The sequence below is a fragment of the Cetorhinus maximus genome, chromosome 25 (genome assembly GCF_964194155.1).
Source record: "Cetorhinus maximus chromosome 25, sCetMax3.hap1.1, whole genome shotgun sequence".
Classification (NCBI taxonomy): Eukaryota; Metazoa; Chordata; class Chondrichthyes; order Lamniformes; family Cetorhinidae; genus Cetorhinus; species Cetorhinus maximus.
The window spans coordinates 27,509,493-27,533,754 of NC_135903.1; the positions used below are offsets into that span (position 1 = coordinate 27,509,493).

General features: G+C 42.8%; 1 protein-coding gene and 1 pseudogene across 5 annotated transcripts in view; both read left to right on the plus strand.

Annotated features, from left to right (window-relative positions):
- The window catches only part of LOC144667987 (MAGUK p55 subfamily member 2-like), a 645,437-nt gene that overhangs the window by 248,214 nt on the left and 372,961 nt on the right, over window positions 1–24,262 (plus strand). For all 5 annotated transcript variants that reach the window (XM_078529676.1, XM_078529674.1, XM_078529672.1 and 2 more), the window contains one exon: window positions 15,731–15,844. In XM_078529676.1, the coding sequence (XP_078385802.1) occupies window positions 15,814–15,844 (31 nt within the window). In that variant the 5' untranslated portion in view covers window positions 15,731–15,813. The remainder of the gene's footprint in view (window positions 1–15,730; window positions 15,845–24,262) is intronic.
- On the plus strand, window positions 4,384–4,844 carry LOC144667741 (NADH dehydrogenase [ubiquinone] 1 alpha subcomplex subunit 6 pseudogene; annotated as a pseudogene).

Consider the following 24,262-nt stretch of genomic DNA (forward strand, 5'->3'; position numbering starts at 1 on the left):
GTTTACCTAATTAACATTTCAAACCTATTTCTCTTCTATACATCAAAGCCTCTAGACCAGCTGGCTTTAACCAAATAAGACACATACACACACACACACACACCGCTAAACTCTATTTTAAAATAATTTCCAATAACATTATAGACATTATTATATCTTCTTGACAGTGAGCTAACATTTCAATCATTGGTTTACTGCCAGTTTTCTGCTATTGGAATTTTAGTTTCCCCTCATCAGAACTTCTAAACTTTTTTGTTGCATAGATATTAGAAAGATTAGCTGGCTAAAGATTTTTTAAGATTGTGACTTAATCCATAATAGGATCACCAGAGGGTGCTATTGAGTGGTAACGTTTTTAATTCTTCTTTAAGCCTGATAAACATGTCATTTTCTCAGAATGTGAATATTAATTGGAAATAGTTTCCATAATGTGTTTGTCACAGATGGAACGTGAAGTTACTTGTAGCCTGGAAATATTTGATATTGGTGATACAAGCTAATTGTACCATCTGTGTTTTTTTCCCACTGTAATGGTAATGATGAAGCACAATGAATAAGGGACTTCCAGTACATCACCACATATTGAATATCCAACTAAATCCTGCCTAGCTTTTTTTTCAATATTTTAGTACAATTTAAGTAACTTCTGTTTTCTTGTCACTCCTCCCTCACCCGGTAATTTTCTCCTCCTAAAGCAGTGTTTCTCAAAGTGTGGTCCACTGGTGGTCTGTGAGGGCCCTCCAGGAGGTCCATGGGCTGGTTCAAAATGCAAGTCACTGAAGCTAGTATTCAGTGGCAAAAGTTCGATGGACTTTTGACTCCATGCGCAGTCTGAGTTTCCTGGACCTGGCAGCTTTAAAGCACCTCCTAGCATTCCCAATAACACATAACTGCGAAATGGGATTTTCAACAGTAGTGAGACTGAAGACAAAGAAGAGGAACTGGCTGAACGTGGAGCCCGACTTGAGACTGAAGCTCTCCAGCTTGGAATCAGACGTTACATCACTGGTGTCTCATTAACAGCAGCACTATTCTTGCTATTAATTCTAATGAGTTTTATTTTACAGTGGCAAGCAAAGGTAGGTGGGATAGGACCAGTAGGTGGTCCAACGGGTCTTTTACTCCACCTAAGTGGCCTGTGCAAAAGGTTTGAGAAGCACTGTCCTAAATGAAGTGAGTCTTGCTGTGGTTTGATTTCATTGGTACTAGCTGCTCAAAGTAGCCGCCACCCCTCCCCCCCCCGCATCAACCTGCCCCCCCCGCATCAACCTCCACCGCCGCCCACCACCCCCCCCAACCCCCTCATCTCCCCAATTCTAAAACAAGTGTTTTGATAGACTATCCAGTTATTCATATCAATCTAGAAAATGAGTAAAAGCTGAACAACAGTTACCATAAATGGTGACATTGCCAAAATTCTGACAATTCAGGAAGAGGCCAAATTATAACCACATGACATGAAAATAAAGTCATTGCAATGTGACATAGTCTTATAGCTTAAGCTGTAGGTATACCCAACAACTCTTCATTTTTATATAGGGGAAAAAACAAACCTCAAGTACATGTAGGCCTGAAGGCAGTAGAAATATTGAATGTATAAAATTTATTTTCCAAGGGATGGGTCAAGGGAGATGTCACCTCAATTCCTTTTTTTTTTGCTTCATTTGGTATGGTTTCAAATGGTGTTGAAATGATTCTCCTTGGAAATTGCCTTCTCTCAGCATCAACAGACAATCAATTACCCAGAGACAAAGTCTTTCATTAATTAAAGATAATTACCAGGTAGAAGATTTGAATCATGTTTGATTCACTGTCGGGTCATTTCAGCCAGGGTTGCAGGCAATATATTTAGAATTCTGCATATTAACCCCAAATGCTGCCCCATACACTAATCTTCCCATATTCTACTTTATTAAATGGAACGATGAAGGTTAACAAGGTCATAAGCAATGCAAACAAACCACCAGCGTCCATTTCCAGAGGAGTTTAATTTATGAGCAGAGAAATATTGATAAATTTATACAGAATCTTGGTTAGAGTACTATGTACAATTCTGGTCACCACATGATAAAGAGGTTATGGAGCCACTGGAGAAGGCACAAAAATGATTTACAAGGATGGTAACAGAACTGAGAGATTATAACTATTGGGAACTATTGAACTAACTGGGATTCCTTTCTCTGGAAAAGAGAAGGCTGAGGTGTGAGCTAATAGAAGTCTTAAAATTATCAAAGGGTTTGATAGAGTAGGTTAGAGATGTTACCACTTGTGGCAGATTCCAAAACTAGGGGTCATAGTCACTAATAATTGAATAAAGGATTTGGGGGAAGCTTCGTTACCTTGAGAATGACGCAGAACCTGTTACCACATGGAGCAGTTGAGGTGAATAGTGAAGATGCAATTCAGTGGATGCTAAATAGGGCGAAGGGAATAGAAGGCTGTGCTTTTTAAAATTCATTCATGGGATGTGGGCGTCACTGGCTAGGCCAGCGTTTATTGCCCATCCCTAATTGCCCTTGAGAAGGTGGTGGTGAGCTGCCTTCTTGAACCACTGCAGTCCATGTGGCGTAGGTATACCCACAGTGTTGTTAGGGAGGGAGTTCCAGGATTTTGACCCAGGGACAGTGAAGGAAGAATGACATAGTTCCAAGTCAGGATGGTGAGTGGCTTGGAGGGGAACTTTCAAGTGGTGGTGCCCATGTACCTTCTACCCTTGTCCATTCAGTGGTGGAGGGAGTGAATGTTTGTGGGTGTGGTGCCAATCAAGCGGGCTGCTTTGTCCTGTATGGTGTCAAGCTTCTTGAATGTTGTTGGAGCTGCAATCATCCAAGCAAGTGGAGAGTATTCCATCACACTCCTGACTTGTGAAGGTGAGATTCTCTCTTGTTGGAGATTGCCATTACCTGGCACTTGTATGGCACGAATGTTACTTGCCACTTGTCAGCCCAAGCCTGGATATTATCCAGGCCTTGCTGCATTTGAACGTGGACAGCTTCAGTATCTGAGGAGTCACGAATGGTGCTGAACATTGTGCAATCATCAGCGAACATCCCACTTCTGACCTTATGATGGAAGGAAGGTCATTGATGAAGCAGCTGAAGATGGTTGGGCCGAGGACACTACCCTGAGGAACACCTGCAATGATGTCCTGGAACTGAGATAGTTGACCTCAAACAACCACAACCGTCATCCTTTGTGCTAGTTATGACCCCAACCAGTGGAGAATTTTTCTCCTGATTCCCATTGACTTCAGTTTTGCTAGCTCTCCTTGATGCCACACTCAGTCAAATGCTGCCTTGATGTCAGGCCAGTCACTGTTACCTCACCTCTGAACCAAGCTGTAATAAGGTCAGGAGCTTAGTGGCCCAGGTGGAATCCAAACTAAGCGCCAATGAGCAGGTTATTGCTAAGCAAGCGCTGCTTAATAGCACCGTTAATGACCCCATCCATCCCTTTACTGACGATGGAGAGTAGACTGAAGGGGCAGTAATTGTCTGAGTTGGAGTTATTCTGCTTTTTGTGTGCAGGACATACTTGGGCAATTTTCCACATTGCCGGTTAGATGCCAGTGTTGTAGCTGTACTGGAACAGCTAGGCTAGGGGCGCGACAAAATCTGGAGCACAAGTCTTCAGTAATATTGCCCAGAATATTGTCAGGGTACATAGCCTTTGCAGTATCCAGTGCCTTCAGCCATTTTTTGATGTCACGTGGAGTGAATTGAATTGACAGAGGACTGGCATCTGTGATGCTGGGGTCCTCCGGAGGAGGAGGCCAAGGTGGATCATCCACTTGGCATTTCAGGCTGAAGATTGTTGCGAATGTCTCAGCAACATTCGCAACAATCTTCAGCCTTATCTTTTGCACTGATGTGCTGGGCTTCCCCATCATTGAAGATGGGGATATTTGTGAACCCCCAGAGAATAACTTCTAGTTTTTCCTCCTTTGCCTGTCCACGCCCACCACCCCCACCACCCAACCCTGCGCGCGCCCCCCCCCCACCATTTAAAAATGTTGTTTCCAACATCCACCCAGCTCTCTCTCCTGATGAATGTTCTGGATTTCCTGTTCAAACATGTTGCTATAAGTGATTCCAGCCGTTGTATAATGGGGCAGGAGGTCCTTATGCCAACAGAATTCTCACAGTGTGAAGCATTCATAACAAGGATTTGGGTAGTGGTAGCACTGAGTTAGGGTGAAGAGACCTTGGTTTTAATTTGCTCGCTCTGGCACACAGATTGAGTGCTGAATGGGCAAAATGGATATGGTTGGCATTAGTGTCTGGTTGGAGGGGTGCTGAGTATGTTAATTATATTGTTAGGATACACAGGTGAAGGGCATTGTTTCATTATGCACTTTGAGCACATATAAATAGAGGATGCTGGCCCTGCCGGCTCGGCTGAAGATGGCGGAGTCTGCTGGGGGCGCCCGTGTGGTGGGTTCGGTCAAGGCGGTGAAGCCTTTTCTGTCCCGGAACCAGAGCGAAGCCAAGCGTCGGGTGCGGGAGCTTTACCGGGCCTGGTACCGGGAGGTGCCCAACACCATACATAAATTCTACCTGGATATCACAGTGAAACAGGGACGGGAAAAAGTACGGGAAATGTTCATGAAAAATGCCCACATAACTGACCCCCGGATTATCGACTTGCTGGTGATTAAGGGTAAAATGGATCTTGAAGAAACTATTAAAGTGTGGAAGCAGCGGACACACATCATGCGTTACTTCCATGAAACAGAAATACCCCGACCCACAGATTTCCTCTCCAGGTTCTATGGGGGACACGAGGTGTAAATAATGAGAGAAAATGGCTATTGTAAAATAAATATTAAAAAATAAATAAAAAAATCTTGTAAAAAAAAAATAAATAAAATAAATAGAGGACAACTTCTGGAACTGTGAGGGCTAGAGTGCATCATTAGCCCCCAAAATGACATTTTGATTTAATTTGGAAAGGTTCCTTTAAATTTTTTCCTCCGTTTCAGTGGCCTTATGAGGAGCTGCCAATTTGTTTAAATTGGTTAATTTGATTAATTTTCTTAGCTCATTGGTACTCAAAAGAGTATAAATAGGGGACAGCTGCGACACTGGGTATGGGGGGAGAGCTGTGAGATGGCACAAAGTCAATGAATCCTCAGTAAAGGAAAACTGTGTCTTGGTTTTTTGACTTCAGCAACTGGCTTGGATTCTATTAACATTGAGGGAGGTGGAGGATTACATGCAGCTGAGCCCAATCCTGTCAAAATTTACATTATCCCACAAGAATCACCAGGCAGCAGGAACCTTGCTGATGTCTTCCCTCAGGCATTTTGCTGGCCCAAACTCACCCATACTGAGGCTAACTACAGTTCCCTGCCTGCCACTTCATCTCAGCCTAGCTTGACCTGGAGCTCAGACCAAAACAAAATATTAAAATATAAATCATTATAACTGCATTAAATACATATTTTAAATGTTCCAAGGCCATACTGGAGACTGATGTTTAAAGGCAGAAAAAGCCTTCATCTGATGGCAGCTTTCTAAGCTATGTCAGCACGGTAATCAATTTTTCATTAACCTTTTGATCTTGTGCTTGAAGGCCAACATTCAGAAGACTGACTGTAATTACTATAGTCTATAGTTGCTATATTTTACACTTGTTTTGTGGTACATCTGAAGCTGCTTGTGGTTGTGTCATTGACAACAAGTGACACACCTTCTTGGTGAAAAGTTACTCTAGAGAAATCACAATTATGTTGAGGGAAAGTGTTTTTGGAAGAAAACCTTAGTTCAAGGAAGCTATTTGCTTTTACTGAAGAATCATAGGACCAGTTGTGTTTTGGCATAATAGCATTTAGCAGGAAAGCAAAATAAAAGAGACAACTTTTTTTATTGCGTCTGTCAACTACAATGTAACATGTTCCCAAATTAAAGTCTTCAAGTAGTTACCTCTAAAATTTAGTTTGTATCATGTAGCTTCACTTGATATCCACAAAGTTTGAATGACATTTCATTACCCGAAGACACATTTGACAGCAGTTCTGACTGCTTGCATGGTTAAGCATTTCTTTCCCAATTGTTTTTTTCCTTTATTCATGAAGCAGTCAGGGCATTTAATAGATTGGGATCCTATTGTGAGCAAATCGATTTAGACTTTTTGCATGTTTGTTGGAGGCTCATTGCCAAATCTACATCAAATTGCCTGAGTTTGCATGCTGTTGTGGGTGCTACAATTGACACAACTAGCTGTACAATGTCAGGAGAGTTTTGCAAGTTCTTTTCACTGCTGAATAATTGGTAAACTTTAAAGATTGGTATTTTTTTCATATATTGTAATTTTTGACCTCTTGTATCTGGATTTTCCCATTGTATTGTGAGATGGAATCAATTAAAATGATTGGGATACTGACAGCTTAATGACTGGAGAACCTATATATTGGGATCTGGTAAGCGTTTACAGTGCACTGATAATGGTGTTTGCAGTTAGACAGCTCTAGGAGAAATGCCTGGAACAGAACGTGACCTGACCAAGACCTTTTGACACTGTCAGCAGTGAGTGCAGAGTAAAGGGTTAGCATCATGTTTGCTTCTGATTTTGATGTAATGATGATGTCAGATCAATATCTGAGAAATAAGAGAGATCGGGAAGGAGGAGAAGCTTCAATCTTGTGTAGAGGTCCAAATGTGTAAACACTTGCTTTAAATTAAGAGTAATGGTTTTGAAAAACTACAGGCTCAAAGAGTATACTTTGGGAGAATATATAATCCCCAAACCCCTGCCTAGACCATGATCACACAATGAAACATGGTGGCAGCGAGTAACAAACCCAGTAAACATTAAAAAGAAGATAGAGGGCTGGCAAGTAAAGAGGTCCTCGAAGCAAGAACACAAAAAAAATTAAGGCTCGCCGAGACATCGGAACATAGTGGGAGCAGCAGATGCAAACTGAGACACAGACCCAGAGACTGGCAGGCCCGAAGCAGCAGCATAAAAGCAGGAACGATTCCAGGGCTCAGCAGAAGCATGGAATCCACGCTACCGCTCGCAGAACCATTTCAGAGTGCAGAAGGCTTGCAACAGGCCCAGAACTGGGACAACTGGAGATAAAGGTTCACAAGGTACAGAACTGCTTCAGGATTGGACAAAAAAAACATCAGAAAGGCCGGGTTAGTACATAACTTTATGCGGTAGCATTTTTTTGCTGACGACATGATAGCAAGGCAGGAGGTTGATGAGACTTCTTATTGCAGCAACTGTCAGAATTTAATAATAGAGGGCTAAGTTTAATATAAGAAAGGAAAGACCAGGCAAAAGTATGGATCTGTTCATCAACAATGTCCATTGGCTGTGATTATGGAACCTTAAAAGGGTGAGCTGATTCATGACAGGATCGTAGTCGGGGTCCTAGAGGAAGCATTATCAGATCTCTTATAGACAAGAGAGGATTTAACATGAGGAAAAGCAGTATAGATTGCGAGGCAAACAGAACTCAGGAAACGGAATTGGACACTTGTTCGCGGGGAAGGAGAGGTCCCATAGAAAAGATTGAGTGAGAACATTCAGTTTGTAGGCCATAAAAGAGAGAGCATGCCAAAGCCCCATGCCAATATGAGAAAAAGAGCACCGGCTGCCATTTTGAAATGTCTTTGGTTTGGCGGGAATAAACCACACAAGAGTGAACAATGTCCAGTGTGGAGGGGCGCGGGGTGGGGTAGAATGCCACAACTGTGGAAAAATGCCATTTCAAAACTATTGGCTGCTCGAAAATGCTGACAGCCTATAAAAAGAGGGAGAACATTTTAAAACAGAGCCACATACAAGAAGCGGAAGAACCACAAGCAAAGGAACTAACCTTCTTGGGGGAGGTAAATGATACTGAAAACAAGTATTGGATTGTGAACCATGAAGTGAAAGACACCCCACAGAGTTTAAACTAGACACAGGAGCAGGGATTTTTGTTTTATCAGATGAAGTCAAATGGCTTAAACCGATTACATTGTAACCCTCACCTATCAAATTACAAGACCCTGGTGGGACAACTTTGAAGGTGAAAGACCAACTTATGACAAAGCTGAAATATAAAGACCGAGAAAACTTTCAACCTGTCATTCAAAATCAAGAGTGCTCTCTACTAAGCAGAAAGCCTTGCCTAAAACTGAAATTAAACGATAAAGTAGATGAAGTTGCTGATGAGAACTACAGCAGTACATTTCAAAGTGAAAAATTGTTTACAGGCCTAGGGAAGTTAAAGACCAAGTACCATATCGCCCTACGAGCTGATGCTAAACCAATTTGCCTCTTTACACTGAGGAAAGTCCGTCCCTCACCAAATCTTGGGCAAAGTCAAGGGTGAAATAAAAAAGATATAGCAGCATGAGGTTACCTCGCCAGTCACCATGCCAGAAAAATGGTGCTCAGGAATGGTTAGAGTCCCAAAGCCAACTGGTTCTGTAAGAATCTACGTGGATTTAACTCAACTAAACAGATCAGTAGAACATGAGATCTGCCCAATGGCCTCAATGTATGGTAGCCTTGCCAAACTAACCAAGAGGACTTTATTTAGCAAATTGGATGTGAACAGTGGATTTGCCTTTGGACAAGGAATCCAGATTGCAGACCACTATTATAACACCATTAGGTCGTTATTGTTTCAATAGATTGCCATTTGAATAGCGTCCTCTCCAGAAACTTTCCAAAGAACAATGTCTCACACTCTAGAAGGCATGGAAGGAGTAATATGCCATATGGATGACATAATTATGGCTCCACAAGAGAAGAGCATGATCACAAGAGTCAGAGCAGCCTTGCGAGTCTTACAGGGTACAAGCCTAACATTGAATGAAAAATATGAGTTCGCCAAACCTATGATCAAGTTTCTAGTACAAGCAACTGGGATTACAGTTGACCCACAAAAAACAAAAGTAATCAGAAAATTTCCTCAACCCAGGAACATAACCGTGGTTCAAAGATTCCCCGGGATGGTCAGCCAAGTAGGCAAGTTCCTAACAAATTTATCAGAGGTCAACGAGTTCTTGAGACAGCTATTGAAACAGTGGTGCTGGAACATGGACCAGCAAAATGCTTTTGAAAGGATTAATTTTAATTTCTTCTGAAATCTTGATACATTATGAATTACCAACCGTAGTAGCAGCTGATGCATCGTCTACAGGACTGGGGGCAGTTTAATTTCAAGTGCAGAGAGGCAGCAAGTGTAGACCAGTCCACTATGCCTCGAGATCACTAACAGAACTAGAACAATGATACGCCACAATAGAAAAAGAAGCATTGGCAGCAATGTGGGCATGCAAAAAATTTTCAGACTATATCATGGGATTGCTTTTCAAAATCGAAACAGACCATAAGCCTCTAGTCCGCCATCTGAACATGAAAGAAATTACAAAGATGCTGCCCAGAATCCAGTGGTTCAGACTAAGATTGATGAGATAAGACTCCATCACAGAGTATGTGCAAAGGAAGTATCAAACAATGGCAGACACTGTCAAGAATACCATTAAACAAGAAGATTTACACTTCAAGGAGGCTGAAGCGTATGCATCCTTAATCACTCAGCACCTACCAGCTATTGCAAAAAAGTTGCAGGAAATAAATAGAAGAATGTCTCCAAATCTGAGCATATTATCTGGAAGGATGACCAGACTATATCCCTACTAATCCGGCAGCACTTTGAACAGTGCAAGCACCTCACTGTCATTGGCGACTTATTGTTCTTCAATTAGAGAATAGTCATTCTGATTGCACTTCAGCTTGATGTTCTTTGCCAAGGCCATCCAGAAATAGCAAAATATCATGCAAGGGCACAGCAATCAGTCTAGTGGAAAGGCATTACTCGCTCTTTAGAAGAAATGATTTCTAACTGTCTTAATTGTGCCATAAGCAGCCAAGAACTAAAATTCAAACCTAATATCACCACGAACGACCATGAAAAACCATATGAGGAAGAACAGAGAAGCAACCAGACTTGGAACTTTAATTACAGACAAAGAGCACATGAGTTACCAGTGCTGAAGCTCGGGGGAAGAATATTGGTCGGAAACCAACAGAAGAAAACACAATCGTTGAAAAAAACTCCACAACCAAGATCGTACAGGATTGAGACAGACCAGGGTATCATAAGGAGAAAACACAGTGCCTTAATATCCTTGGATAATGTCACAAAAGTATAATAATTCTCATAATTTATTGTGATTTATGGCAAATGTGGGTTAATAGTGGGGTTTGGATAGTTTCTGTGTGTGTGTGTGTGTGTGTGTGTGTGTGATTTAATTGAATTGGAGACAGTAGCTCCAGAGGCTTTGATTCATCAAAAGAAGCCAGGTTTGAAATGCTAAACACGTAAACATGGCTGCAGTTTTAGAATGTGAGGTGAGGAAAATTTGCATTTTTAGATAAATCGGTGTAGTTTGGATTTCAAAGAGATGGTAGGATGTTATACCTAGCCAGAGAAGCTAGGCCAAGCAGTGTGTTTATTTTTCCCAAAGATTACTGCCAATTTTAGCACCATGAATAAATTTATATTATGAGAAAAGTAAAGTTCCAAAGACGTATGAGAATAATGGAATTTACATTAAAAGGAAGAAATATGCATAAAGGAGAAGAGGCTATGTGTCAGAGAGTAAGGCATTGTAAGATCTACTAGAAGTGTGAAAAGCCTCCAGTATTTGTGCATTAAGCTGCTGTCTACAGAAACTGAAGCTGGGAAAAGCCGCTTTGAATTCTACTTCCAGGATATTATGTTTGACTAGCCTGGATCTATTTAAATCTATTTTTTACTGTTGCCTTAACGGGGGTGTAACTGGAAGCCAGATTAATTAGGGTTTTAGGAGTTATTATAGTAGTAATTTGTAGACCTATGTATGTGCGTGAAATCTTTTCTTTTGTTTACAAATGTTTAATTTAGCTTTGTAAAAATCTCGGTGGACTTATTATTGCTGAATTCAGGGCATGCATCTTGAAATAAAATACAAATTGCAAAATTGTTGTGACTGTGTGATCAAGTTTCCCTCATGGGTTTGATCTGCCATGTACTTTTCATCCACCGTGTCATAACAATAGATAGCCAATACACATTTGGGCTTACTACTCAAATCCTGATGAAGAAGAAATACTTACTACAAGCTCAAAAGCCACCAGGAGATCACTCACAGTGACAGAAGGAAGAGTTTGGAATATCCTCGACCTCAAAAGGAAATCAGAACCAGATCAGGGAGATTGGTCAAGACACCTCAGACACTAACTCTGTGAAGTCCAAGGGCAGAATTTTTGTGTCGGGGAGCTGGGGATGGGTCCTGATCGCCGACGCGGGGTGACGTCAGGGGAACCCCGGACGTCATCCCGCCACATTTAAATATTCAGGAAGGTGGGCGGACAGCGCAATCAGCTGTCCGCCCGCCAACCTGTCAATGGCCAATTGAGGCCATTGACTGGGTAGTTAAATCAATTAAAGGCCGCACCCATCCAACCTGAAGGTTGGTGGGCAGGCCAGGAGCCCCGGCGGGCTTCTGAAAAAACATGAAACCTCATCCCCCGGCGGGATGAGGTTTCATGTCGGTTTTAAAAAACCTTAATAAAGTTTCTGTGATATTTATTAACATGTCCCATCTTGTGTAACATTGTCACATGAGGGGCACATGTTAATAATTTTTTTATTTTTCTATTTTTAAACTTTCAAAAATTTTCAGCGATCTCCCCGAGGCAGCACTTAGTCTTAGGGAGATGTGCGCTCTTTCGCACACATGCGCGAAAGAGCGCACTCTGGCAGTTGGGGAATCCCTCCCCCCCCCTGCACAGGAAGCGCATAATGCTTCCCTTTGGGTGGCCTGCCCACTTAAAATGGCGGCGGGGCCCGTTTCGGCGGCGGTGATCGGCTGCCCGCCCACCGCTGAGTCGGTGGGGCCCGCCCGCCCATCAAGGGCAGAATTCTGCCCCAAGACTTTGCTGGGGAGAGATGTAGGAAGGTGTATGTATGATGGGGATAAAGACTTGTGGTGGGTGGAGATGTGGAGTAAAGGATTAATATTAGAAGCACACATGATGTTGCTGTGATAATGATGTCAGATCACATGACTGAGAAGTAAGAGACATCTGGAAGGAGGAGAAGCTCAACCTCACAGAGGTCCAAATGTATAAATACTTGTGTAAATAAAAAGTCATGGTTTTGAGAAATTACAGACTTGAGCAGCATACTTTGGGAGAATGGACAATCCTGAAAACCCCTGTCTAGACCCTGACCACACAAAGAAACAGTGAGGACCTTTGCAAAGTAACGGAGACATTCAGCTGCCCTGAGAAATTCATCAGTGTTTCAACAGTTCTATGACAGCATGTTCGCACGTGTCCTGGATGATGGTGAGCCTTCTGACCCATTCCCAGCCACTAATGGAGTGAAACAAGACTATATGCTAGCGCCAACGCTCTTCATGTTTTTACCCATCATGCTGCCCACTGCCTTCCATGTTGATGATTCCTGGAAGAGAAGTAAGATATCACATGGATGCTCAATCTGAGACAACTCCAGGCAAAGACCAAGGTCTCCAAGGATACACTTTGCGAGTTCTTATTTGCTGATGACTGTGCACTAGCTTCCAGTTCAGAGCTGGACATGCAACGTTGTATGGACTTGTTCTTAATGCAACAACTTTGATCTTAAGATCAGCACAAAGAAAACTGAAGTAATGTACCAGCCTGCTCCAGGAAAGCCCCATCTCAAGCCCAAGGTTTCAGTCTGTGACCAGGACCTGCCAGGAGTGGATAAATTCACTAATCTTGGCATCATACTTTCTTGCGCTCTCTATATTGATGACGTGACACATGCAAGAATTGTCAAAGCAAGTGTAGCCTTCGGCAGACTTTGAAGATCAGTCTGGGAATGACGAGAAGTGAGTCTGCCTATCAAACTGAAAGAGCAATAGTCCTGCCCACGCTCATCTACGCATGTGTGGCTTAGACTGTGTACCAGCATCTTGCCAAGAAGCTCATTCACTTTCACTTGAGCTGCCTTTGGTAGCTTCTACAGATCAGACGGCAGGACAAAATACCAGACACTGAGGTGCTTATTGAGCTGGCATACCAAGCACCCATACCACATTGAGACAGTCACAACTGAGCTGGGCTGGTCATGTAGCCAGAATGCCTGACACTCGCTTACCAAAGCAAATCTACTGTGAAGTCCTTGAGCCTGGAGTCTTCTCTCATGGAAGACTTGGGAGAAGATTGGCCAGGATTGCTGCACCTGGTGCAACCAAATTAAAAATGGTGCGGTCTCCTTCAAAAGAAAGCACATATCAGAGGCTGAGAGGAAAGGCAAGGAGAGGAATTTTTCTTAACCCTTTCACGAGATGTGAGTTCCGCTGGCTAGGCCAGCATTTATTGCCTATCCCTCATTGCCCTTGAGAAGATGGTGGTGAGCTGTCTTCTTGAATCACTGCAGGCTGTGTAGTGTAGGTGTACCCACAATCCTGAGCTAGCAACTGATCCAAATCTCAATCGTCAGAATCTATCCTGTCCTATTTGCAGCAGAACTTTTCGAATGCAGATCAGCCTCAGCACTCACCTATATACTCACCAGAACCCTACCAAACACCCCAGATAATGAACATGGTCATCTTTGCCTCGAAGGATGAACAAGCTGTACCATCTAGAAGGACAACGGCAGCAAATGCATAGGAACACCACCACCTGCAAGTTCCCCTCCAAGCCACACACCATCCTGACTTGGAACTGTATTGCCATTCCTTCACTGTCACTGGGTCAAAATCCTGGAACTCCCTCCCTAATGGCACTGTGGGTGTCCTTGCACCACATGGACTGCAGCAGTTCAAGAAGGCAGCTCATCACCACCATTTCAAGGGCAATTAGGGACGGCAATAAATGCTGGCCCAGCCAGTGATCCCCTCGTCCCATGAACAAATGAAAAAGGAACCTCACTCTTTGATTTGTAGGCCATTTTTCTAGGCTTACTAACCACAGCTTGTCAGCTCTTGGATATTGTAAAAGTCAGTATTAACTGGGATTCTTAACAAAATGTTGGAGTAATCCTGGAGCATCAGATGTGCCTTTCCAAATATGTACATACTGTTCCCCTTCACTTGTTTCCTTGATCATTTGGCTAAACATGGAGCAGAATTTTATGCTTAGCCTGCAAGCGCGTGCCCGACATGCCCAAGCGTAAAATGACACGCGATATTTCCTTTGGCGGGCACCCGCTGGAGTCGGCTGTGTGCCTGCTGATAATTAAAGGGCCTATTAAGGTCATTAGTAAGCTAATTAAAATCAAATTTACGCTGCCTGTCCAACCTTATGGTTGGCGGGAGGCGAGAAGGCCACAAGCGGCCTTGACATTTTTTAGGAACCCTCATCCACGAGCAGGATGAGGTTTCCTAAAGCAAATAAACATTGAATAAATACTTTATTTTGGAATTTAAAAACATGTCCCATTTCATGAGGGGACATGTTTTTAAAAATTTTTTACTGTCTTTATTAATTTTTTTCAAAAGCGCTTCAATCTCCCTGAGGTAGCTCCGTGCAAACTGCGCGCCAGGCCTGCTCTCCCTCCTCCCCCTGCTCGCACAGGTAGCACCGAGCCCTGCTGCTTGCGATCCACGCAGGGTAAGGCCTGCCTCAGTGAAATCGCGGTGCTTTTTGGCTTTCCGACCACACCCACCCACTTCCGGCAAGCCTGTCCGATGAGGGGAAAATTCTGGCCATGGAGTTTTTGTCTCGGGTGCAAACACTTAAAAACAAACAGATGATTATCAGAGAAGCCAACTTTCTGAAGAGAGCCTCTGGCTTACTCATTGCCCCGAAGATTTTCATTGTAATTGGTTTTTGGAGCCACTGCGCAGTTATCTTAATTACATTGACGGAAATGACACTGTGTTTGTTATAAATGAGAGTCCAGGGAGGAACCAAAATTATAATCACCCTGTTTTATCAGCAGAGCTACCCCAGAGTGTATACCATAATGAAGGATGCCAGATTCAAGGCAGGATCGTGTACATGACCAACATGGGCTACTTGTAAGGGAATAACAGTGGTGCTTACTCTAATCCAAGACTATACAAAGGTGGGAGAGAGGTACATATATCACCAGCTCAGAAGAGAACCATACTTCTTCAGAATAAGAAATCAATTTCCCCTGGATCGATTACCATTATCTGGGGGATTTATAAGTGTCGTAATGGCACTGATGGCAGCTGTCATCTGGTGAGGGTCTCATTGAGACTTTTAGAGCAGCATACTGGGTGGACTACCTGGTGTAGTTCATAAATTCCCACCTAATATGGAAGGGTCAAGTGGAAACCTGCTGCCCTCTCTCCCAGGAATTTGACTAGATCCACATGGCTGAATCCTGGCAGAAGAAGGGCAGTCTCTGAATTGCATCCGCCTTCCAGCTGATTGCTTGGAATTTCACAGCCTGGGAGCTCAGATTGTGAAATGGTGGCAACTGGTAATTTACCTAAAAAAAAACGTTACTGAGACTTTAACAGGAAATTGATTTCAAAAGGAGATTGGATGGACTGTTGAAGGAAATAAGTTAGCAGGGCATGGATTGCTCTAGAGAGCTGGCTTGAACTCAATGGGCTGAATGGCCTTCTGTGCCATAATGACTTTATAACCCTAAATATTTTGCCCCTTGCTCATAGAATCCGCGAACTTAAAGCACAGATGTGGCTGTCCCTATGCAGCTGTTTTCAACTTGATCTCACATAAACTTTGTACCTTCTTTCTTTTACAGATATTTGATTGCATGAAGAATAAACATAACCTGTAGAAGTCTAGCATTCCAACTGTAATTGTCTTTGGAAGACGGGTATCAAAATGCCTGTGGCTTCAGCTCATTCGGATGCAGGTGAGTTTATAAAAAACTGTGTGCCAGCATGGTTATCCTGGAAAAGCCTTGGTTCTTTAGCTTAATGCTTGGGTACCATTAACTGTCACTCTTGGTCTGTGTCAGAAAAGTGAATGCAATAGATTATGCAGCCTAACTCTTGTTATTTTTCTTCCTAGCTTTAACTTGTTGTCTGATTACACTCCTGTGCATGAACCAGGGTTAATAAATTAGATATGCACGTTGTTACCTTCACAAAGTACTTTTGAACTGGCCTGATGTTCCTTGGTGGGGAATGGGGGATGTTAAACCAATTCAAACCATATTGTTTCTAATGCCCCTGGTAAGGAAGTCCTTTTTTAAGTTAAACACGAGATATACTTCCACTGCTAATAATTGGATATGCATTCTGATTTTTTTAAACCTTCAAAGACCAATCCAACATAAGTTAAACATTTTAACTTGAAACCCTTCCCCATCTATATCGCTTTTTCAGAAAGTCACATTATTACCCCTGAGTTGATTGAAGTTTTCATCCAAGCGTTCTCGTAACTCAAAGCAAACCTGAAGTCTACTTTTATTAACCCTAGTATCTAGTTTGCAAACTTCGATGTTCATGATAGAGAGCGTTGGATGAGAATTGATGAGTTCCTTTGTGAAAAAAAGCCAGGCTTGTTTCTGACACGATTCTGATCTTGTGTTAAACGATCAAAATGCTGTTTGACTCTCTTAGTTTTGATTTGCTTCTTGTCCAGCTACTGTTTGCAGACGTGTGTGCAGTCCTGAGATTTTACACGAATACATATATGGTTAGGAATATGGGACTGCCGTGTGTTCACACAGTTTTTTGATTTACTAACAAGTGCTTCCTTGAAGTTTATTTGTACAAAGGTTTCTTTGCTCCTTGCTGTTAAACTTAAATAACTGCCTTTTAATATTTGAAAGATAAATTAAATGCAAAACAATTTATAGCTGACAAGTCTGATCTTGCTCAGCAATCTGAGCTGTATTGTGGAGTGTAGCACTGTGGCTTTATGTTGCTTCCTACAATGCAGTTAGAAAATGGTGACTCTCGGTTTCACTCTCCAAACATGTAAAACATTTATCTTTAAGGCGTGTTATGTGCTCTCTCTGGGCTGCAGGAGGCAAATTCTTCAAATGTCTCTTCAAATCAATGTCAATTTTTTAATCAAAATTTTTTGAGCATGGAATTTGTTTGAAATTTTAGTGACTGGGAATGGTTTTATTTAACAAGTTGGATGATATGTTGGATTTTGGTTGCTCAATTGGTTATTTCTGTATACCTATGTCCATCCTGTTTCCCCTTTTCTTCCTTTCACTGGTGGGACTCCAGCGTTTGAACTAGGTGGCCACTCTTCATGTGTGTGCCCGGACAACTGGGTCAGCTGACTGTTCCTCCATGGATGGACATGAAAGAAGGTTTTGTAGCCTGGTTTATTTCCACTCTCACTAATATCCATTTACACACTTTCCAGAAAGCCTCTTTGGTTAGAGATCACATACCTTGGCTGTGTTTTACCTCTGTGTCATCCCCTGTATTCCAATGTACTGGGGTCACAAAAGGTCTGTTATAATGCTGAGAGCAGCTAACCCGGTAAAGACAAGGGATTGAACCTAAGAGTTCTGTTTAGCTTATTATAACGCATTGACTCATTGAGACACTCAGGGGTTTGGCTGTCCTTTTCAATTTTCCGTGTACTTTTTGGTTCTGATCAGAGACCGGTGCAGAAGCTGCACCATTGCTTCTGCCACTTTGGCAAATGAATCCCCCATCTTGGATCAGATGCAGCAAAGATTATCGGTACCATTTCAATCTCAAAAATTAGATTGATAGATTTTTGTTAGGGCTTTGAGGGTTATGGAGCAAAGGCAGGTAGATGCAATTAAGATACAGATCCGCCACGATCTGATTGAAAGGCGGAACAGACTCGAGGGGCTGAATAGCCTTCTCATATTCTCATGTTCCATTATGTTCTTTATGAATGTCAAATTTACTATAGGTGAGCCTCTAGTAAAGCCTGCCATTTTGCCATGACCTGTTGCATACAAATCTGAATCGGTCAGTATATGTACCAGCCACCTACTCCACTGCACCATTTTTATGTTTAACTTGAATGGTTGATTGGTTCCATGTTTTTATTCTTGTTGTTTGATTCTCTTAAAGGAAAATAAATTTTCTGGGAGTTCTTGACCTGAAAGGATGAATAACATTGAACTACTATTGGAGATGTTGGCAGGCTTAAAAGTGGACAAATCTCCAGGTCTGGGTGATTTGTGTCCCAGACTGCTGAGGGAGGCAAGGGAGGAGATTGCAGGGGTTCTGACCCAAATTTTTAATTCCATTCTGGCCACGGGGGAGGTGCCAGAGGACTGGAGAACAGCTAATGTGGTTCTGCTATTTAAGAAGGGTTGTAGAGATAAGCCAGGGAACTACAGGCCAGTGAGTCTCACGTCAGTGGTAGGGAAACTATTGGAGAAATTTCTGAAGGAGAGTATCTATCTCCACTTGGAGAGGCAAGGTTTGATCAGGGATAGTCAGCATGGCTTTGTCAGAGGGAGGTCATGCCTAACAAATTTGATTGAATTTTTTGAGGAGGTGACCAGGTGTGTAAATGAGGGTAGTGCAGTTGATGTAGTTTATATGGATTTCAGCAAAGCCTTTGACAAGGTCCCACATGGGAGACTTATAAAGAAGGCAAATGCACATGGGATACAGGGTAATTTGATAAGGTGGATTCAAAATTGGCTTAGTTGTAGGAGACAGAGGGTGATGACAGAAGGCTGCTTTAGTGACTGGAAGCCAGGGTCCCCTATTATTTGTCATTTATATAAACGACATAGATGACTATGTGGGGGGTAGGATTAGTAAGTTTGCGGATAACACAAAGATTGGCTGGGTGGTTAACAGTGAGGTTGAGTGTCTTGGGCTACAGGAAGATATAGACGGGATGGTCAAATGGGCAGATAAGTGGCAGATGGAATTTAACCCTGAGAAGTGTGAGGTGCTACACTTTGGAAGGAGTAATTTGACAAGGAAGTATTCAATGAACGGCATGGCACTAGGAAGTTCTGAGGAACAAAGGGAACTTGGCGTGTGTGTCCATAGATCTCTGAAGGCGGAGGGGCACGTTAGTGGGGTGGTGAAAAAGGCATCTGGGACACTTGCCTTTATCAATCAAGGCATAGATTGCAAAAGTAGGGAGGTCATGTTGGAGTTGTATAGAACCTTGGTGAGGCCACAGCTGGAGTACTGTGTGCTGTTCTGGTCGCCACATTATAGGAAGGATGTGATTGCACTGGAGGGGGTGCAGAGGAGATTCAGCAGGATGTTGCCTAGGATGAAACGTTTAAGTTATGAAGAGAGGTTGGATAGACTTGGGTTGTTTTCGTTGGAGCAGAGAAGACTAGGGACGACCTGATCGAGGTGTACAAGATTATGAGAGGCCTGGACAGGGTGGATAGGGAGCAGCTGTTCCCCTTAGTTGAAGGGTCAGTCACAAGGGAGCATAAGTTCAAGGTGAGGGATAGGAGGTTTAGGGGGGATGTGAAGAAAAACTTTTTTACCCAGAGGGTGGTGATGGTCTGGAATGCACTGCCTGGGAGGGTGGTGGAGGCGGGTTGCCTCACAACCTTTAAAAAGTCCCTGAATGAGCACTTGGCACGTCATAACATTCAAGGCTATGGGCCAAGTGCTGGTAAATGGGATTAGGTAGATAGGTCAGGTGTTTCTCGCATGTCGGTGCAGACTGGATGGGCTGAAGGGCCTCTTCTGCACTGTAATTCTGATTCTGTGATTCTGTGATACTCCTAGTTTTCACTTGTCCTGTTGAATTAGATGTAGCATGTTCATTAGGGAAAAACATGGCTTCAAGGTTCAGGGCTGGCACATTAGTTACAACCAAATTGATTTTCTCATCCCCACAAAGTCCTTATTCAAAAATGGACAATATGGGATTGTTAAGCTCTCATGCTGCACACACAACTAGAGCTACTCTGCTCTGCTGGGCTGCATGTGTGAAGAAAAAGTGAAATGTGGTGTTGATCTACTAATGCTTCTGTTTCATAAATGTATTCTACATCTTTTCTACCAGGACAAATACTACAATTTAACATTTGTTTCTGCAAGTGAAGGTTTATGGCAAACTGTAAGCTGAGGTCATGTACACTTAAAGAAGTCAACCAAAGAAGAGCCAAATTGCACAGTTTTTCCTGGCATTTGCTTTTTTTATTCCCCAGAACAGTCGTATTATTTTCAGAATCAAATAGTGCAGTGGGTTTCTTTGGTAATATATTTTCTTTTCATTTTAAGTGTGGTTTTGAGTTGACAGCTTCTTTCAGGTTTAGCTGAACAGTAGGACCCTAAACTAAGCCTAACACTTGAACTTATATCTCTGAATGTTCTCTGTTGTCTCTTTTTGTTTTCCCCATTAGGCAGCATCAGTGGCAACTCTAGATGCATTGTAGGTGCTGTAAGCTCCTTTGTAAATCTTGGTCTAGAGTTGTCCAAACGACTTGGGAATAAAGGCTCTGGGCTATGATGATCAATTATCCTCTCACTCTTTACATTAGTTTGTATTCGAAATGCAAGAAATTTATGAAAAATTAATGTAATAGCTCTGCCCACTAAGACATTAATAAACCTTGACAAGTATTTAAATGTAGAAAGCAATGGAACAAATCTGGTTTTTGGTACTTACTGAATTATGGTGAATCATAAATTTGGAACTTAGTGAAACTAACTTGGGAATTGTATGGAATAAATGAATTAAATCTACCTTATTTCCTTGAATAGAAGCAATACTCTAAAGCGTCACTGAACTTATGACACATCCTACTTTTGTTTGAGATGGGGATGAGCCAAAAGACTTTTGTGCTTTTTTCACAGTGACATGATGCAGCATTGTTACAATTTGTTCATTTATATTATACATTTTTTAAAAAGCTTCATAATTAAACTTTTCTCTATAAAGAATGTAGCCTTTAAATATGTTTCCCTTCCCACAACTAATGCCAACAAAAAACTATACAATTCATTCATCTCATTTACTATTTATGAGCCCTTGTACACTATCGATTGTCAGGTTTGCCTACATAATGAGTGACTATACTTCAAAAGGTAGTTTGTTGCATGTGAAGCATTTTGCAATGTGTTGGGATGAGATATGGCCAAATCCAGCCTTATTCTTCCTTTCCTCCACAAAATTTGGGGATGTATTTTCCTCTGTGTGAAAACATAGAGCTTCTTACGGCAACGTAGTGTAACTTGGTATAACAGAGGAGAAAAACAGCTTTGAAAAGTGGTGTTATGATCCCTGTAGAAAGCAATAACATTCGAAAAGAGATTCAAACTTCCAGCTACTATCTGAAAGAATGGTATGACAAGATTTCAGTTTTAAAACTTTTACTGTAACAAATGACTAAAGCACTATGACTAAACACTATTTTTGTAGGCAACTTATACTTTAAACAATGGAAAGGAAAATTCCCTTTTTTATACTTATAAAACATCACACTCTCCATAGAATTACAGTCCTCATAGCAAACAGTCCACTGTTGTTCCCAGTTTCCAGTGGGTTTATATTTCCCCCTTTCACCGAGTAGTAACTTCAAATGATTGTCTCCAGGCACTTCCCTTAAATTTTGGAGTGTTCCCCAAATCCTTCAGCAGCAGTAAAGCTTGTCCTGATTATTCTTTCCCTCTGGCCATACCAGGACCAATCTCCCAGAATCCTTAGATGACAGTGGGATTGTGAGATCTATCCCTTTGACTGGAGATTGTCTCCCTCCCGCATCCAGCTATGGTAGTTTGCAAAGCCAAGTAACCTCTTTTCTCTGCTGACCACACAGAATTAAGGGAGGTGAGCTGAATGCATGAGGATTTAAGGGGAATTTGAAAATGGAGAGAGAAGTAACAAGGCAGGTTTAGGTACAAAAGTCCAGATTATGAAGCTGAGATAGCTAAAAGCCCCAGCAGTGATGGTGGGCCAGAGAGAAGGGGATTACTTCTTTAATAAAGGCAAAATACTGCGGATGCTGGAAATCTGAAACAAAAAGGTCTGGGAAAACTCAGCAGGTCTGACAGCATCTGTGGAGAGAAAGACAGAGTTAACATTTCGAGTCTGTATGACTCTTCTTCAGAGCTAAAGAGAAGTAAAAATATGGTGAAATATATACTGTTTAAGGGGGGTGGGACAGGTGAAGCTGGATAGAAGGCCAGTGATAGGTGGAGGCAAAGGAGAGATTGCAAAAGGTGTCAAAAACAAAATGTTGAAGGTTTGTTGATGGTGGTGATACTGGCTAAAGGAGGTGCTAATGGTGACATTAAAGCAGAAAGAGCAAGTGACAGATGGCCCTAGTGGGGGTGGGGTGGGGAGGGAGAAAAGATCGAAGTAGGCTAAGAGGTGGGGATAGAACAATGAAAAAAATAGAAATAAATTTTAAAAATAACAATAAAAATAGGTGGGAAAAAAAATATATAAAAATTTTAAACATTGAAAAAAGGGATCAAAAAGGGGTGGAGGAGAGGGTTCATGGTCTGAAGTTGTTGAACTCAATGTTAAGTCCGGAAAGCTGTTCCTGCTGATCCATGTGTGTGGAGCTAGCTGAAGGTTATTTGGATTAAATTGTCATGGGTGTCCCTGCCTCCTTGGTGTAAATGCGGGTCATTGTTCTGCCCCTCATCTTTACCCTGTGCCTCCTCATTCTCTGAGGAACTGCTGGATTCATCATGTGCAGCCTCATCCAGGGCGTCAAGGTCTTCATCGTCAACTGCATCCCCCCTTTCCAGCGCAAGATTGTGCAGAGCGCAGCATGCTACCACTATCAGAGAGACGCGATCTGGGGGGTGCTAGAGTGTGCCCCCTGAGTGGTCCAGGCAACGGAAGTGCATCTTGAGACGACTGAAGGCTCTCTCCACCACAGCCCTTGTGGTGCCGTGGCTCCTATTGTACCGCTGCTCAGCTTCTGTTCTTGGATGGTGGAGAGGCGTCATGAGCCACCTTCTGAGGGGATAGTCCTCGTCACCCAGCAGCCAACCATCCAGCCGAGCCGGAGCACTGAAGAGCCCCGGCACCTGGGAGTGTCTGAGAATGTAGGTGTCGTGGGAGCTGCCTGGGTACCTTGCACAGACTTGCAGAATCAGCATCATGTGATCACACACTATCTGCATGTTCAAGGAGTGGAAGCCCTTCCTGTTGACGAAGGCACCGGGCTCACCTGCTGGCGCCTTGATGGCCACATGTGTACAGTCTATTGCACCCTGGACACGGGGGAAGCCAGCAATGGCCGCGAAGCCTCTGGCTCGCTGTGCCTGGCTTGCCTGGTCGCAGCGGAAGTGGATGAAGGTGGATACCTGTCTGAACAGAGCATCTGTAACCTGCTTGACACAAGTGTGGACAGCTGATTGGGAGACACCACAAAGATCACCCACCGAGCCCTGGAAGGAGCCAGATGCATAGAAGTGGAGGGCAACTGTGAGCTCTAGAGTCGCTGGCCTGGGGTGTCCACCACACAGTTAGGGGAGATCCCAGGGCCAATAATCTGACAGATATAGTTGACTGTTTCCCTTGCGAGTCAGAGCTTCCTTCGGCACTGCACCTCAGTCATATTGAGGTAGCTGCTTCGCCGCCTGTATACCCTGGTCCTGTTGGGCCCATGCGCCGACCCCAAGTTGGCAAGGGCCCCTCAAAATCGTATACAATTGGCAAGTTAAGGGGCTTAACAAGCCCTTCAACTAATGGCGGGCGAACTGAGCACGCCCGCCCACCGAAATATCACGATGGCGCGCGCTGACGTCGGCACGCTCGCACGACATCAGCGCGCGTCACTTTACGCGCTGACGTGCGGGCTTCGCCACCCGCACGTGAGCCGGAAAATTCTGGCCTATAAATCAACAAAATACTTTTATCTAAAGTCTAACTGTTCACTCGGAATTAAATTAATCTCAAACCACCCACAAAGTACATCCTACTCCATTCATACTTTAGAGAGCAAAACATAAACATGATGATTTTCGTCCACATCATAACTTGTCAGATCCAGACCGGGTTTGTAATTTGTGGGGGATCTGACCCAGCCATCTTAAAATTCCAAATAGGAAGTGTTCAGGTACAATTAGAAAGGCATTATTAATGATATCCTAAAATATCTAGAACTGGTATAACCAGAAATCTGTAATATTGTCAAATCAGTAAAACTTATGTCTGAGAACATTATGCTAATACTTTGTGTGTCGTGTTTGGTTCTGCTTGATGAGACATCAGTGAATTTTACAAGCAATGCAGAAAATGGCCACAGGGCTGTGCTGTAGAGGGAGTGAGCTCTGAGAAAAAACTTGGAAAAGTGGTGAATGAGAAGGGGCCTATGTGTAGAAGAAAGAGGATGCATTTATATATCTCCTTTTATGACCTTGGAATGTCT